General features: G+C 56.3%; 1 protein-coding gene across 1 annotated transcript in view; it reads left to right on the forward strand.

Moving 5' to 3' along the window:
• The first annotated feature begins 5,977 nt into the window (after positions 1-5,977).
• MYOM3 (myomesin 3) overlaps positions 5,978-17,058 on the forward strand; it is a 47,337-nt gene continuing 36,256 nt past the window's right edge. Inside the window, exons 1-6 of the mRNA XM_004465394.5 lie at positions 5,978-6,343; positions 9,272-9,450; positions 9,921-10,001; positions 10,691-10,850; positions 11,623-11,780; positions 15,852-15,947. Coding sequence (XP_004465451.1) covers positions 9,290-9,450; positions 9,921-10,001; positions 10,691-10,850; positions 11,623-11,780; positions 15,852-15,947 — 656 coding nt within the window. The 5' untranslated portion in view covers positions 5,978-6,343; positions 9,272-9,289. The remainder of the gene's footprint in view (positions 6,344-9,271; positions 9,451-9,920; positions 10,002-10,690; positions 10,851-11,622; positions 11,781-15,851; positions 15,948-17,058) is intronic.

A 17,058-nucleotide genomic window follows, 5' to 3' on the forward strand; every position in this document is an offset into this window, starting at 1 on the left:
CTCTGCAGGGTCACTGGCGTGGGCCCAATATCCCCTAACAGAGGGCGGCGGCGCTCTGAGCGCCCACCCCCTTCTCCTCTCAGGAGCTGCCTGCGCTGCCCTCGCCAGTGTTCCTCCCCCCAGCTGCAAACAAGTCCACCTCCTGTCTCTTGTGGGGCACTTGGCCAAAGGTTGACTGTCTTCACCTTGTTTACTAATGGAAAAGCAACTTAACAGCTGGGCTGTTCCCAGCCAGGTAAGTGGGACAGGTGGAGCCCAGAGCTTTCCATCAAAAGCCGTAGGTATTCTTTCCACTCCCAAGGCTCCCTCTGGGGGGCAAACGTCCCAATTACTCCCTGATCCTCTGAGGGGGGCGTCTGGGGCCGACGGGCAGAGGTGAGTGGCCCTGAGTCCTGGAGCCCCCTCGGGCTGCGGGACCTCCCAGGCAGCAGGGGCCTGCAGCTCGGCTGGAACCAGCTGGAGGGCAGGACGTGCCGAGGCTAGGGCCGGGGTGCGCCGTCTTCCAGGAGCTGGGCTGGGGGACTTGACTCTGGCCTCAGCCCAGAGAAAGGCAAATCTTCAAGGTGCCACCTGCCTGCAAGTCACAGCAGAGTCAAGCCCACATTTTATTTTAAGCTAATAAAAACAAAAGAATCAGCAATCACAATGATAATGAGGAAGAGGAGGAGGCATCCCACCCCGCTGCTCGGTCTGTCACGTGCTTCACCGCTCACCCTCCCTTTAGCCGTCCACCATCGCTTGAAGGATTGATGTTTTGCAAGGGAGGAAACTGTGGCTCAGAGAGGCTACTTGCTCAAGGTGGTTTCCCATGCTTGTCCCATCATGAGAATCCCCTGGCGAGTTTACTGAGAATACAGTGGGCGCCCTGAACTCTGAGTTTAATCACCTCCTTGGTGATTCTTATCAGGTAGGTTGGAGGAGCCACACCTGCATACCAACAGCTCTCCACAGCCTCAGATTCCCCCCTAGTCACCCCCACTGCGCCCTCTGGATGGGGGCGGGGAGTTACAAGGACACTTGCCTGGTATCTGCCCAGCTCCTGAACCCCCAACCTCCCCCAGGAACATGCAGGGGTGGTCTGAGTTTCCACACAGAGAATAGGGCCAGGTCCCTCTGTCTCCCGGGTCCCAGAGCTGAGGTCAACAAAGAGGCAATGGCCAGAAACCACCACCACTGTCTTGTCCCCCATTGCGAGTCCACCCCACCTTCCAAACCGGGGCCCAGGAACTGAGGTGGGGTGGCCAGACAGCCCCTCCCACAGAAAGTGGGCTCTGTTCCCAAAAGGCGTGTCTAAGCCAGCTATTTGGAACTCAGATCATAGTTTCCGATAAGAGCAGTGTGGTAAATGGTTGTCTTACCGAAACCTACTTATTATTGCTCATTAATACATTGTTATAATCTAATTAGTGACCTAATAATTTAGTAATAAATGTCTGTCATTTCAGTCCCCTGGGACACAGATGCTGCAACAGAGTTAGGAGGGCAAGGAATCTCTTGGGGGGTAACGGCTGTGAAGGATAAAGTGGAGGAAGCAACACTGGGCAGCGAAGCCCTCAGCTGTGATCGAGATCTAACAAAGTCTTGACCAACTCAATATGGAGCTCCAGAGCATATTTTGCTCTTTAGAGCCGTCTCGTGTTGGCAAAATGCCCAGGCCCTAGTGCCCACATCGTGCTCATATCTGGAGGCTGCAGAAAGAGCGTGGCCTCAGCTCATGTGGCAGCAGATCCTGTAGATTATCCCTCAACTATGCTTCTTGCAGCTGAATAGCAAGCTCTTCCTTTTTTTTCTTTTCATTGTAAACTTTTTGCTTGTTTGTTTTGCTCATTGTCTGTTCATTGTTTTTGCTTGTTGTCTGTTTTTTCTTTAGGAGGCACTGGGAGCCAAACCTGGGGCCTCCCATGTGGCAGGCAGGCACCCAACTGCTTGAGCCATATCCGCTCCTTGCTCATTTGTGGGGTTTTTTGGTTCGTTTTTTGTTTATTTTTAAAGATTTATTTTTTATTTCTCTCCCCTTCCCCGCCCCCACCCCAGTTGTCTGTTCTCTGTGTCCACTTGTATTCTTGTCAGCAGCATTGGGAATCTGTGTCTCTTTTTGTCACATTATCTTGCTGCGTCAGCTCTCCATTTGTGCAGCACCATTCCTGGGCAGGCTGCACTTTTTTCGCACTGGGTGGCTGTCTTTACAGGGCGCGACTCCTTGCATGTGGGGCTCCTCTATGCAGGGGACGCCCCTGCGTGGCATGGCACTTCTTGCATGCATCAGCACTGCATGTGGGCCAGCTCATCACACAGGTCAGGAGGCCCTAGGTTTGAACCCTGGAACTCCCATGTGGTAGGCAGATGCTCTATCTGTTGAGCCAAATCCGCTTCCCTCGCTCATTTTTTTTTTTTTTTTGCTCACTGTCTACTCATTGTTTTTGCTCGTTGTCTGCTTGTTGTTTGTTTTTTTCTTTAGGAGGCACCGGGAACTGAACCTGGGGCCTCCCATGTTGGAGGCAGGTGCTCAACTGCTTGAGCCATATCCGTTCCCCTCTTTGTAAATTTTATATCTTGAAATAATTTCAAATTTACAGGAAAGTTGCAAAAATAATGCAAAACCTACAGGGAACTCCAGCATACCTCTTCCCCAGATACCTAGATCTTTCAGACTTCCACATTTTACCACATTTGCCCTATCCTTCTATCTCCCCATCTACTAGCTAGCCATTCATCTGTCTTCTATTTTCTAAATATTTGAGAGTAGGTCATATACCTTATTCTCTTTGAATGTTTATTAGTTCCACGTATATTTCCTAAGAATGAGGATATTCACTTATGTAACCACCCTAAATATAGTTATCAAGTTCAGGAAATGTAACATTGATATAAAGTTTAGAGTCTATATTCCAATTTATTCCTGTGTCCCAATAACATCCTTTTGGCCATTTCCTCCTCCATTATTAGATCCAATCTAGGAGAAAGCTCTTTCTTAAAGGAAGATCCGAGCAGGGCAGCTCCTCAGCTATGACATATGCCTTTAATGACGTCTCGCTGGTGCCAGGCAGCTTGCTAAGAGGAAGCAGAGGCAGAGTGGTCAGGAGTGTAGACTCTGGGGTCAAAGTGTCTGGGTGTAAATTTGGCTCTATCACTACTGTGCTTCCGTGAGCAAGTCCTCATCTGTAAAACCGTGAAGATTAAACACATTAAATATGGAAAGTATGTAAGTGCTATTATTTCAATACTAATAAACAGCTATTATTATTTACATATATTATCCCATCGATATTCACAACAACCCAGTGGTGTGGGATTATCCCCACTTTGTAGATGAGGACACCGAGGCAGAGGGAAATTAATGGACTTGCCAAAGTAACAAGATGGAGCCAGGATTGGCACCAAGCCAGTGAATGCCTGTACCCACCTCCCTGATGCTGCTGCATCTCCCATATGCCTTCCTGGAAGCTGGACTGAAGACAATGCTATGCAATGGGATTAGTTACACATAAGTGAAACAAAATGATATTACATAAGAATGGCACACCTTTTATCTGAAATCCCAATGCTTGTTAAAATGCAGATTTAGTTAGAAGAGATGAGGAAAAGGGGATGAGTCTTATGAAGATTTAAAGGGAGATTTCTGAGGCCTTCCCAAGGACTGCAGAGTTTGGATGATTGAAGGATGTTGTCTAATTTCTTGCAAATTTTACTTGCCCCTCCAGTTACTTTTATCCTATGGCCTGTTCTTATGTCTTATGGATAAAAGCACTTACCCCCACAAAGACACGTTCATGTCCCAAGCCCTGGTCCTGTGGACGTGAACCCATTTTTAAATAGCGTCCTTGACGATGCTGTACTTAAGATGAGGCCAAACCGAATCAGGGTGGACCTTAATCCAATACGACAACAGTCCTTGTATGCATAGGAACTCTGGACCCAGCAGGGAGAGGCAGGCAGGGAGACAGAAGGCCATATGGCGGAGGCAGTTGAGTGACAGCCTGCTGGCAAGCCACGACCAGAGCTTTACAGGCTTCAGAGAAAGCATGGCGCTGCTGACAAGCTGATTGGGGGCTTTTTGCCTCCAGAGCTGCAGGTAACAAATTCCTGTTGCTTAAGCCAACCGGTTGGTGGTATTCGTTAAAGCAGCCCTGGCAAACTGCAACAATGAGTGACTAGACTAAGACAGAGATGGAGATAAATGTTCCGGAGAGAAGGGGCAAGAGGTGGAAGAGCAGAGCAAGGCAAAGACAGAGCAAGGGCTCCAAGCAGATGGCCCCCACCTGCTGGTGCTAGTGCTGGGGCTGGGGGGCCGTAGCTCTGGGAGCCCAGCCTACCGCACAGCCCCTAGGCTGCTGGGGCCCATTTTCCCTCCCCACTCGAAGGAGGAAGGGGCAAAGGGATACAGCTTCAGTTGTGAGGTTGAGAAGACCAGTAGCTGGAATTAACTGAAGTGCAAGAGTTTCAGAGGCAGGAAGGGGAGACTGGGGCAGGCAGAGTATCTCCCTGAGCAGGCAGAGAGGACACAATGGGGAGCACAGGGCCCGGCAGTTCTCCCCTTGAGCCACCAGGTGGGGCCATCAGCCAAGGATAGTTTGGTTGCCATCTGAAAAATGGTAGGATCAGTGTAGCTGGGAAGTGAAACAGGGTTCAAATGACCATCACGTTGTCGTCAATGCTCACTAGACCAGGGAAGGGAATGGAAGACAAAAGAAAGGAAGGGGAGCGCAGAGGAGGAGAGGAGAGGAAAGGGAAGGGGAGGGGAGGGGAGGGGGATATATTTCCAGTACTAGCCAGGTATTATTCCGTATACTTTACACATATTAGACGAATTTGAGTCTCACAGCCATTATGCAAGATAAGTAGTCACTCATTCATTCATTCATTCATTTTAACAAATATATGTCAAAGGCCTGGTTATACGTCACACACTCTTCCTGGAACTAGAGATACAGTAAGAAAGACAAGCAAGCAAGTGTCCTGCTGTCTTGGAGCTTATCTCCAAATTACAGATAATAAAACCTAGTCCCAGAAAGGAGACCAAGGTCTTCTCGTTAGCAAGTAGAGCTACATGGATTTGAACCAAGCTTTGTCTAACTCCAGTCATCCAACTTCCACTCAGCCTCATGAGCGAGGTAGCTGTATTGACAGGAAGGAATGTCAGGACGTCCCTGGGGGTGGTCCAGGGGTGAGTGAGCAAAGGGATACGTGTGAACCCCATGTCCAGAGGGCTGGGGTAAGAGAAGGCCCTCAGCATTCCTAGAGTTTTGGAGATATTGGCAGCACTCTCATTTAGCAATGGTCTATGGGATACCAAGACTTTACGTTTCCTAATGAGCTTTACCATCAGATGGCACGTCGACATTATTTCCTCTGCTGTACGAATAATGAAACCAGAATGCTTAAATGGTTTGTCCGAGGTCCTGCAGCTGGGAAGTGGAGGGGCTGGAATGGGGGCCCAGCATGCCCCTTGTTCACTCCCCCGGGCTGCCTGAGGCGGGGCCTGTTTCAATGTCCATCTCTCGCTGGACTGGAAGCCAAATTCCCTCGTGGCTTACACACAGATTCCACCCATCCTTCACAGCAAATCTATGGATGTGAGCCTGAAAGCCCTTCTTAATGGGTCAGTAGAAGGAGGGAAAGAAGACCCAGCATTCTCCCCCCAAAGATGCAATTAACACTGGGGCCAGGGAGGAAGGAAACGAAGCAGGAGAGTTTAGAGAAGGGCTTTAAGTAAAGCAGGAGATGAAGATGCTGTCCCCAGTAGTCCCCAAGGCATTAGGAAGATGACAGGCACGATGCTGCTGGTAGCTGGAGGCCCCCAGAGGCCAGGGAGGACGGCTGTGCTCCCCAGGCTGCGGTGACACAGCCATCCCCAAACCTGCTCCTCCTCGGAGCCCAATCCCCGCCTGCGGTAAGTGCCTGTCCTCCCTCGAGTCTAGGACCTCCTCCATGCCAGGCCAGATGAGAACTCCAGGCAGCTGGGACAACCCCTCCTTACGTTCCTTCCAGACAGCCAGGCTCGAGCCATTACATTCTTTCCACTTTAAATGCGTAGAGCTGGGCAGAGGGCTCAAGACAAGAAGGAGCGGTCTGCGGGTGGGGAGTGGCTCACAGCTCCACCTGTCGCTGCTGCCTGAGCAATGCTGAGAAGGACCGGACAGCCCCTCCCGTCTCTCGGCCCCCCCCATAGTTGTCACCCATTGTCACCGCACTGTCTCCGCGCTGCTATATTTAAGACCCGTGTAGGCCGCAGGATCACATTCTTCTCCCAGCACCGCAGAGCCGAGGGTGACAAGAGACCAGGGGCCCTCTCACCATCCCGGAGCTTTTCCCCAGAATCTCCCAAGTTGGCACTGCTGTTCCTGTGAGTCCCCTCCGGGGTCACCCCCAGAAGGAGGGTGATTTCTCTGGGTGCAGGGCGGGGGGTGGGGTGCATGCCCGTTGTCTGTGTGTGTTGGGAAAGGGGTTTAGGAGATTTGGAAAGAGAAAGCAGACACTTGCTTCGGCAGCACCCCAAGCAAAAATGGGAGGGGCTCCCAGGAGCCCCCTACCCTATCCCACTGTTCTGTGTGGTCCTGGGTCTCCTGAGCTGAGTCCTCTGTGGTCTGAAAGCTGGGGGGGGGGGCATTTGGGGATACCCTGGGACCTGGAGTCTCTCCTTGTGATGGGGCAGGAATTGGCAGGGACAGGGTAAACTGGCAGGGCCAGCAAACTTAAAGCAACGCCGGGTGAGCCCTGCTTGGCCAACCGAGCAGGCAGAGAAGGGGTACAAGCACCCCGGGTCGAACCTTAGAGCCGGAGGGACTTCACCCAGCCGCAGGGCTTGACTGCAGGCCGCCGAGGCCCGCAGAGGACAAAGGAGCTGCCTCGGCTGCTCGGTGACGGGTCAGCATTCTGGCCTTGCCGAAGCAGAAGCTGGTGGAGAACGCGTCCCTGCCTGGACACACAGACTGGCGGGACAGGTCTCTGCTTCTGCACCCTGAAGGGAGCTCCTCTGCCGTCAGTTCTCTGGGGGCCTCGGCAGAGTGGCTCACCCTCCCTGTGCTTCTCCTGCCCCTTCTCGCCTGGGGAGGGAAAGCAGATGGAGATGTGGGAGGAATTGTCAGAGGACCAGGCAGCAGTGCCTCTGGCCCAGGACCTTAAACCCCCAGCAGTGGGAATGGGGGCAATTTCGCCTCCTGGCCACACCCCCGCTGGCCCCTCCCTGGCAGGCAACACTGTTTTGGAAAGAGAGCTCCCTGGTCCAGTGGGAAAAGGGCAGGGGAGGCTACCAATCTGTCCCTGCTTAATCCCCAGCACCAGTCAGTGCTTTAAAAAGAACTGATGGCTCATTGGCTAAACCGGGGGTCTGGTTGCTGGAGGCCCAGGAGGTCAGGGACGAGCACCCGGCCCAGGACCCGCTGTGCTAATCAGGAACAGAGCATCCCAGGGCGGGAGCCAGCAGCTGATGCCAGGGAACCGTCAGCCTCAGCTGCTGGGGCCAGCGCCCGCTGTGACCTGGGACAGCCGGGGGAGGCGGGGAGCGCCTTCTACCCGGGGTATACCCAGGGAAGTGCAGTTGTGAGCAGGGCACAGAGAGACCCCCATCCATCTGGGAGGGGCCAGATGTGAAGTCGAAAGGCTGGCTTGTCCCATCGCCTCCAGCTGAGATTATCAGCAAGAAGCCAAGGAAGCTTCAGGGGCCGCCCTTCACCCCAGCCAACTGTGTGCACTCACCCATTTGCTCTTTCCAGGGTCCACAACTGTGGACACCCAAAGGGAGCAAACCTTCAGGAATTTGCAGGAGTAAATGCCCATGAGGCTGGCCTGCAGCAGCATCAGCCCCCACCCCGACACCCCACAAGAGGGCCCTTCAGTCCATCTTCCATGCGCAGACTTAGAGAAATGGTCCCCCACGTCCGTCTTCACATCCAGCTTAGAATGCAACCTGCACACACACACACACACACATAGCCACCCCAGCAGGTCCCTCAGGAGCCATGGCAAAGACAGACCTCACAGAACAGACAGGATAAGCCTGAGGCACTGGCTTGCTTGCTTCCTGCTTGGTGCCCAGGTCTGCTCCAAGCTCAGGCCTGGGCAAGCGCCCTCCCAGGTCAGAGGGCTGCTGATCAGAATGCCCACCTGGAGGAGGTGTGAAAACCATTCCAGAGACTCCACCAACGGAGCTTCCTCTAGGAAGTCCTCCATCCAGGACTTTAGCATTGGAGGGGCCCTAAGAAACCCAGCAGTGATGCGAGGCCAGATCTGGGAAAGAACTTAGTGCAAAGCCCAAAGCCAGCGAGTTCAGTGGCTTCCCACTTTCCTGGCTTGTCTCTGCCTCCATGGATCTGCTCCTTGGTTCCTAAGATCAATATAATCCAGCCTTACCAGGCACCATCTGGAGACCTAGACCTGAGCCTCAACAGGATCTGCAGGTAGTAATCCCTCTGTGAGAAGAAAGGCTGTGCTGCCCACTCTGTGTCCCCAGCCTTGACCATGGCCCAGCCTCCAGCAGATGGACACCTGCTTCGCCTCCTGTGGATCGGGGGGTGGGAGGATGCATTTGAAACCTCCTAATGCAGGGCAGGCACGCAGTAAGCACCCACTGTAAGCCTTCACAATCTTATTGAGGAGGCCAGATGCACAGAAAAGAAATAGTTGAATAGCAAGGCGAGGCATTTTCTGAGTCAGAGCTAACTTATGGCATGTGGATAAAAAAACCCAAGAATAGAGGAGGGCAAGTTCTAGACAGCCTGTAGTTTTCCAACAAGGCCTCTTAGAAAAACAACATTAATGTCTAACCCTTACATAGTGCTGGGGTGGGCCAGGCACTTGCAGCGACCCTGGGAGGTTGGTGGGCCATCCTGTGGAGGTGGAGACCAGCACAGGCAGGACTTGGAGGACAGGCTGAGTGTGGTCTCTGCAGGCAGGGAGGACACCAGGCTATCTCGAGTCAGAGACATGGTCCTTGGACATCACAGTGTTCAGTCGCTCATTGTCTGGGAAACTGAGGCTCAAAGAGGGGAGGCCTGGTTCCAAGTGGCACAATGAGGGAAAGGCGGGGCTGCAGCTGGAAGCTGAGGCCTGTGCCCTGTGCCGGGCACTGCCTGCTCAGCTGAGAGAGGACATGGGGTGCTGGATAAGCCCAGCTTAGAGCCCAAAGCCTGCTCTCTGTCGCGGCAGGCAGGGCCCTCTCCCCCTCAGGCCTGTTTCCCTGTCCACCCACTGGATAAAGAAGCCCCTGCCTCACAGAGCTCCCAGAGGATGGGCAGAGGCCCGGTGGAATGACCATGCACCTCGGCCTTGGCAGGTGGCTGCCCTCACAGCCATGACTCTGCCCCACAACCCTGGGAGCGTTGGGGAGCCCCGGCCCCCCCAGGCCATGGAGGTCCACAGGCTGGAGCACCGCCAAGAAGAGGAGCAGAAGGAGGAGCGGCAGCAGAGCCTGCGCATGGGCTCCTCCATGCAGAGGCGGACCTTCCGCACCAGGTGGGAGCCGCAGGCTGGGACCCTCCCCAGCCCCTGCCCTATGCCCCGCACCCCCGACCCAGCTGGGGAGACATAGCCCTGCCATGCAGAGCTCTAAGTCTGATGGGGCAACACAGCCCGTCATCTGGAGCCCTCATTCTGAGGGGGGAGGCACAGCCCTGCCCTCTGGAGACCCCAGGCTGAGGGGGGAGGCTCGGCCCCGCCCCCTGGAGACCCCAGGCTGAGGGGGGAGGCTCGGCCCCGCCCCCTGGAGACCCCAGGCTGAGGGGGGAGGCTCGGCCCCGCCCCCTGGAGATCCCAGGCTGAGGGGGGAGGCTCGTCCCCGCCCTCTGAGGACCCCAGGCTGAGGGGGGAGACTGGCCTTGCCTGCTGGCACGCTGAGGCTGGAAAGGGTACATGTAGCCATCACCTCGGGGAGTCCCCAGGCAGATTCCAATCCCACAGCCTAACCCGCCTTTTCCTGAGAGCAGTGAGGAAGAATACCAGTTCAGCGACGCAGACTACGCCCTTGCAGCAGCCATGGCTCTGACGGCCTCCTCAGAGGTGTCTTGGTAAGTCAGGTGACCCTTCCAGAAAGCCCTGGGCTAGGTAAAGGGCCATTCTGTCCAGTCCCCTGCCTCTGTGCTGGGCACCCACGCTGAGCTTAAATCGCCTGTGCAAAGTGATACATCTAGAATAAGGGGCTGGCCAGGACTCGAGCCTAGGACTGCCTGACCACAGAGCCCCCATATCGCCCTCTGGGGGACCCCCAGGCAGGACCATCCCCAAGGGATAGAGTGGGGACCCCCAACTCACCAGTGGGCCTCACGAGGTGGGAGAGGGGCCGGGAATGGGGAGAGGAGGAGCCGGCGGATCAGTCCCAGGTTCCAGTCTGGGCTGGGAGGCCGGAGTCCTAGGCGCGCGGGGCCTGAGGCAAGTCGCTGAGCCTCTGTGACCCACAGATTCCTTCTCTGAGGGCTGCGCGGCTAAGCCCTGACCCCTTGGTCGTCGCAAAAACAAGATGAGCAAAGACTAAGTACAAGAACCTTGCAAACCATACCAGTCATCAAGCATTATGTAAGCACCCACTGTGTGCAGGGCCCTTTCTGAGCGTTTGAGGGGAAGAGAAGATTCGAAGTTGCTCTTGTCCTCAAGAAGCTTCGGGTGCAGCTGGCAGCAATGGGTGCGAGCGCTGGGCTGGCCAGGATGCCCCAGGGTCCCTCCCCCGCTCTCCGGGCCCTGACGTCCTCTGTCGCCACAGGGAGGCGCAGCTGAGGCGCCGGACCTCCGCCGTGGACCTGGAGGAGCGCGGGCAGAAGCGGGTGGGCTTCGGCAATGACTGGGAGAAGATCGAGATCGCCTTCCTCCAGACCCACCGGCTGCTGCGCCAGAGATGCGACCGGAAGGCGCTGAGGCAGCGGGTGAGGGCGGCCCGCGGGCCCAGCAGCCCTTCGACCAGGGGCTCCCCAAGCTCACGCCGAGCTGCCCGCCCTCTGCCCAGGAGGCAGCTGGATGTCCAGGAAAGAGTCCGGCCCAGGAGCTCACCTGGGCTTTGAATCCCAGTGTCACCACCTTCCAGCCATGTGACCTTGGGCGAGCAGCTTGGCCTTCCGGAGCCTCGGTTTTCTCATCTGTAGAATAGGTGTGATTGTACCACCTGTCACCATTGAGGCAGGAACTAAGTGAGATTGGGTTTGTAAAGTGACTCTCCCAACTCCTGGAACACAGAGGACCCTCGAGAAATGCTATCCCTGACAAATGTCAGGCGTCTGAAGCCACGCTGCTTGCTCCCTCCTGGGGTACTGACATTTATATAGGCCTTTTACAGTGCCGAGCACCGCTTCGAATGTTTTCTCACCTATTAACTCATTTAATCCTCACTGCAAACCCACATGGGAGTGGAGAGATACTATCATACTCGTTTTTAAGGAAACTGAGGCACAGAGATATTGGGCAACCTGCCTGTGGTCCCACGGCTAGTAAGCAGAAGAGTTGGGCCTCGACCCCAGGCCAGCAGGCTCCGAAGCCCATGCCCTGCCCCCGGGCCCCGCTGCCTCTCAGCTGGCAGTAGCCGGGGAGCTCAGCCCCCGTGGGCCCCTCCAGAGACCCGGCCTCAAGGGGTTGGGGGGTGGCAAGATGGAGGAAAGGTGGTTGCCCAGCTCCCAGGAGTCACAGACCCCCTCTTGCCTCCAGATGAGGGAGAAGGTCCGAGAAGCCCAGGAGCTGAGGGAGCTGTGTTCCGGCCGCGGACCTTGGTTCTGGATCCCGCTGCGCTCCCATGCCGTCTGGGAGAACACCACCGTCCTGCTGACCTGCACCGTCCTCGCCTCCCCCCCGCCCCAGGTCACCTGGTAAGCCTCTGGGACAGGAGAGGGGGCCTTCCTCTGCCTCCACTCTCCGGGCCCCCAGGGGCACATGACAGTAAGTTGCTTATGGCCCCACGGCTCCCCTCCCCAGGCCCACTTCCTCCCCCAGCTCTTGCTGCCCTGGAGACCCACAGACCCCAAGCCTGCCCCCACACCATCACCTGCCCTGCCCACCCCCCAGACACAGCAGCAGCTGCTGGAGAGGTTCAGGCCTGGGTTATTCTTAGCCATCCCTCAGCCAGCCTGGGGCTGGAAGTCTGGGCCCCCCGGGGAGCTGGTGCTTGTAAAAATATGACTCTGGCGGCATGAAAAGGCAGCTGCTGCCAGCAGTACCTCTGGGCTGGTGGATGGCAGGAAGCAGGAGCGGTAGCTGGGGAGTAGGAGAGCAGGGGGCCTCCAGGGAGGGGTTCGGGCCCGGGGCGAGAGTCCTGTGTTCCAGGCCTGCATCTCTCTCCCCTAACGCAGCTCAGCCATGTCTCTTAACCTCTCTGCGCTGCCTCAGTTTCCTGCTCTGTAGATGGAAGGCCTCCTCCTGTCCAGCCTGCCTGCACTGAGGATTTAGTACCACAACAATGTGGAAGCCCTCAGAAGCTGGGCTGGGAAAGCAGGGGACCCCATTGCTGAGAGTGTAGCTGCAGCAGAACCAGAGTCTTGGCCCAGCAGGAGGAGGGGAAAGGGAAGGCAGCAGGGTCTCCTGAACTTGTTCCGAGTCTCCGTTCTACCACAGGAGGAAGCCACCTTTCATTCGTGTGGTTGAGCCCACCATTTGCTGAGATTGCCCCGGTCTAAGGCCCATCGCCAGGCACCTGGGGGTGGGGGTGGGGAGGGGGTTTCAACAAGCACTTATCAAGTGTGAAATCTGTCCTAGGCCCAGGATCAGGCAGTGGAAAGCAGAAATGGGGCACACCCCTGCCCTCAAGGAGCTCTCAACCCAGGGGGGAACCATGGGCACAGAGAGAATGACCTTCCTGGGTGACTGTCAAGATGAAAGAGTTGGGGAGGGGGTTGTGCAGAGGAGGACATGGCCAACCTGGCCTGGAGGATCTGGGAAGCCTTCTCAGAGGAGGTGCCATGTGAGCCAGATGTTGAGGGATGAGCAGACGGTCTAGAAGGAGACAGAAATCAGGCACACACAGAACCCAAAGGAAAAAGCAATACCTTATACTTGGACCCGCTTGACAACTGACCCAGCACTTTCCCACCCTCTCTTATTTGAGCCTCAGGGTTGGACCATTGCCCCATTTCACAGCTGAAGTCATCAAGGCTCAGGGAGGTAGTATGACTTGCCCAAGTTCTCACAAGCAGAATGAGCCAGTATTCAAATTCGGACCTCCTGACTCTAAATCCATAGCTCTTTCCACTGGCATAGAAGGTAGGAAAGTGATCATTACGGTTTGTTCGTTTTTCTTAAAACACACAAAATGCTTCAGAAATCAGAGAACTAGGAAGCACTTAGGCCAGGAGCAATCAAGGAAGGGTTGCCTTGAGGGAGCTGGCATCTGAGCAGGTCACTATCAGCGGGCAATGTGCCAGCACTGTGCTGGGTGCTGGGATTCAGTCCCTTCTGCAAGTTGCTGGGCCCGGTAGAACTGTTCCTGACACCCAGCCCGGGCCAAGAGCGCTCAGGAGCCCAGCCTTCCCTGGCACTAAGGCCAGTGTCTACGGCATTCCATGAATCCCTTGGGAGGGGGCTTGTTTCCACCCCTGCCAACAAGGTTGCCACAACAAGGAGGTGAATGTTCCTTCCAAGGGGCAGCAGCCAAGGCCGGGCCCACCTCGAGCAGAGGGCCTGAGTGGCCCCTGGCGCCCCTGGCTTTGGGGGTCTGGTGTTCCATCATGAAGCCCCTCAGGACAGCCACTACTCATCCCTGGGTTGGCCTCCGGAGGTTCCGCCCAGGTGCTGGTGGAGACCTGCCCCCAGGTGGGGAGGGAGACCTTGGCCCCAGGGCCTGAGGCACTTGCTGGATGCAGGCGCAGCCTGCCCACCAGGCGCCTAGAGTCCAGTGAGGGAGAAGGGAGGCCCACATGGAAAGCTCTTAGAGGCACCAGAGGGTGTGTGAGCTGGATTAACTTGATCAGCGTCCCTAAGAAAGGCACCAGCTTGATGTTGGAAAGCTGAGGAGGAATTTATCCTTGTGGTGGGAAGGCGTCCCCAGGGAGGTTGGCCTTGAAGGACATGGAAAATGGTCATAGATGGGGGAGGCACATCTCCGCTTAGGGTTCTGGCCTGAGGAAAGGATGGAAAAGCCTCGAGGGAGGGTGTTCAGGGACCCCCAAGCCCTGAGGGAGTGCTGGGGGCCTGGGCGAGGGGTGCAAGGAGGGGTAATGTAAAGTATCCTGGGAAGGTGGCTGAGGCCACACGGCGCGAGGCGGGTGGGAGGAAAGGGCCTTGAATGCCAGGCCAAGGAATCCTGGAGATAGTGGAGGGGCAGGGCGGACTCCAAGGCCCCGAGCCCTCGTCTCCAGGGTCAGGGTTTGAGGCGAGGCTTCCATCGGGGAGCTGCTGAGGCTCCGGGTATGAGAAACGCCACACAGCGAGGCCCGGTCTGGCCATGTTTGCACTGACAGGAGTTAGAATCCTTCTCTCAGGCCAAGCATCCTTAAAAAGTAAAATATGTAAGGGGGAACATATTTCGAGAAGTAATAAGCACCACACTGCTTTACGCGGGCCTCTCAAGCCGGGCGCTGGGCTTGGCTCCTCACCTCGGCCCTTCCGCTTAATGTCAGCTTATTTTTCTACTGGCCGCCCTTAGGTTTGTCTATTTGGCAGGTACCTTCAAGGGCCTGGCCGTACCGGCGGGAAACTGAGGCCCACTGAAAGGCCAGGATAAGAGTCGAGGTCTCCCACCACCCAGGCTGTGCCCAGAGCCGCAGCTGCTACTTTTTTCAGGAAGGGTAGAGGCTGGCCAGGCTGAGGAGTCCGGAATGTTCCTGACAGCTGTGGGATGGGGGGCCTGACCCAAGCTTGCAAAGAGATTGGGTGTCTAGATTAAGCGCCGCTCTCCCCCACGGGGCTCCTTTCCTTAAAGGGAGCAGCCTGGGGGCAGCGCGGTGGGGCCTGGGTGCAGCTCTGTTTGGTTGCCATGGAGACAAACAGGCCCTGGCAGGAGTGAGGCCTGACAAGGCAGCGCTCTGAGGCTGGGGCGCCCTCTCTTGGCTGAGGCCTCCTCTTCACCTTCCACCACCACCACTCCGGGCAGAGAGAGACAAACTGACCCCTCGAGACCGTCCGTCCGTTGAGGCCCAGAGAGGGAGACTGACTTGCCCAGGGTCACAGAGCATTCTATCAAGAATCCGGGACTCCTCATTTCCACCGCCTGGCCCTGACCCCATAGGCCTGCAGAATGCCCTCCCTGGCCAAACAGGCTGCGGGGAGAGATGAGGCTACCTCACTGCCCAGCCTGCACAGGAAGAAGGAGAGCCTCAAGTTTACAGACAACAAAAGGGGCATACGGGTGTGGCCGGACAGGCTTCTCCGCTGGGCCACCCTTGGGAATCCCCTGGGGAATTTTTAAAAATTCAGACGCCCCGGTCCCACCCCCAGAGATTCTGAGGTAATTGATCTGGGACCTGAAGAGTTTTAAAGGCTCCTCGGGTAATCGTAGCAAGAGCCAAGATACAGAACAGCTGTCCTGAGCAAGGGAGGTGGGGATCAGAGGCAGCTTCCCTGACAACTGACGGAAAACTGGGGCCAGGCCTGGGGACCCCTGGGGATGCCCTGCCGGGGGAGGGGGCAGCTACCCCTAACTACGGGCTCCCCCTTCTCTGCACCCCCCACCCCCTGAAGGGGGATGAAGCCTTGAGCATCGACAGCGGGTGGAGCCCCAGGGAACGGCTGGACGTACCAATGCTATTTAATCCTTACGGCAACGCTGCAGAGGCGGCGCCTTTAGTACTCCCCGCTTGGGACAACCAGGTCCGGAGCAGCGACAGCGCCACCCTGGATCCCTCTGGGAGTGAGCAGCACAGAGCTGAAGTTAGAGCCCAGGTGTGAGAGGCCCCCATCCTTTCTGCTCAGAATCAGGCCTCCCGCCACACACCACTGTGTCTCCACAGGTACAAAGATGACGTGCGCATTGATCCCCGCCTCTTTCCTGCCGGGAAGTACCGAATCAAGAACAACTACGGGCTGCTGACCCTGGAGATTAGGAGGTGAGACTGGGAGCGCCGCACCCCACCACCAAAGCCAGAGCAGAACCCCGACCCCTTCCTTGCAGCAACATTTCCCAAGTAGGAATTCTTCAGAATCCTCTGGGATGCTTTTTAGAATACCAATTCCTGGCTTCCCCGAAGACTGCGATTAAATTGGTCTGGAGTGGGACCAGGAATCAGTATCCAATCCCCTCCCCAGGTGATTGCTATGCTTTGGAATACACAATGAGAAAGTCAGGCTCAGCGGCTGGCGGTGAGGACGGAACGCTGAGTTAGGCGTGTCGGAGGAGCTCCTTGCTGGGAGAGAAACTCACACACGTGCATGCAAGAGGAAGCAGTCAGAGGGAGGGCCCCTTGTTGGGTGGATAGGCCTTTCACAGGCTGAGCAGTTGCAGGCACGGTTTGAAGGGGCAGGTGCAGGGAGAGAACATAAAAGTAAAATCACCCCCCAACAAAGTGGGGTGCCAAGTACTGCATTCCTCCCAGGAGCAGAGCCCTGTGCTGGGTGCTTTATAGTCATCTTCACCGCAGTCCTCCAAGGGATGCATTACTCTTCCCATGTTACAGATGGGAAAACGGAGGCTCCAAGAGGTGAAAGGGCTTGCCTCAGGTTGCGCAGCTAGAACGGAGCAGGCCTGAGTTTGAGTCCGTTCTCTCATCTGGGGTGTTTCCAATATACCAAACCCTCCACCTGCTAGCTGCCAGCTGCTCTGGGCTTCGAAGACACCAAGATAAGTCGGACACTGGTCCTGCCTTCCAGAGGCAAAATGGGGCATGTGGACATAAATACCTGACCTTCCCAGGCTATGGCAGGGGTGTGCTAGAGTCAAGGAAGACGGGTGGGTCCAGGCAAGTCTTGAGGGGCAGGCAGAAGTGCTCAGAGGCCAGCTAGAGCACTTCCCACCCAGAGTGGCCCGGGAAGGCATTATGGGGCCTCCTGCTTGCTGATTGGGCCACACATGGCACATCCCACCACCTACTCTCTTCGTCATCTGGGATATAGTGTCCAAAGTTTCTACATCCCTTAGGCGCCTGGAGTGGAGCCAGCCCAGCCTCCTTTGGGAGTACAACAGGGCTGGCCTGGCTGGTGGTGAAACCCAGGCCTGGGAGC

This window comes from Dasypus novemcinctus, chromosome 9, assembly GCF_030445035.2.
Source record: "Dasypus novemcinctus isolate mDasNov1 chromosome 9, mDasNov1.1.hap2, whole genome shotgun sequence".
In the NCBI taxonomy this organism is placed as follows: Eukaryota; Metazoa; Chordata; class Mammalia; order Cingulata; family Dasypodidae; genus Dasypus; species Dasypus novemcinctus.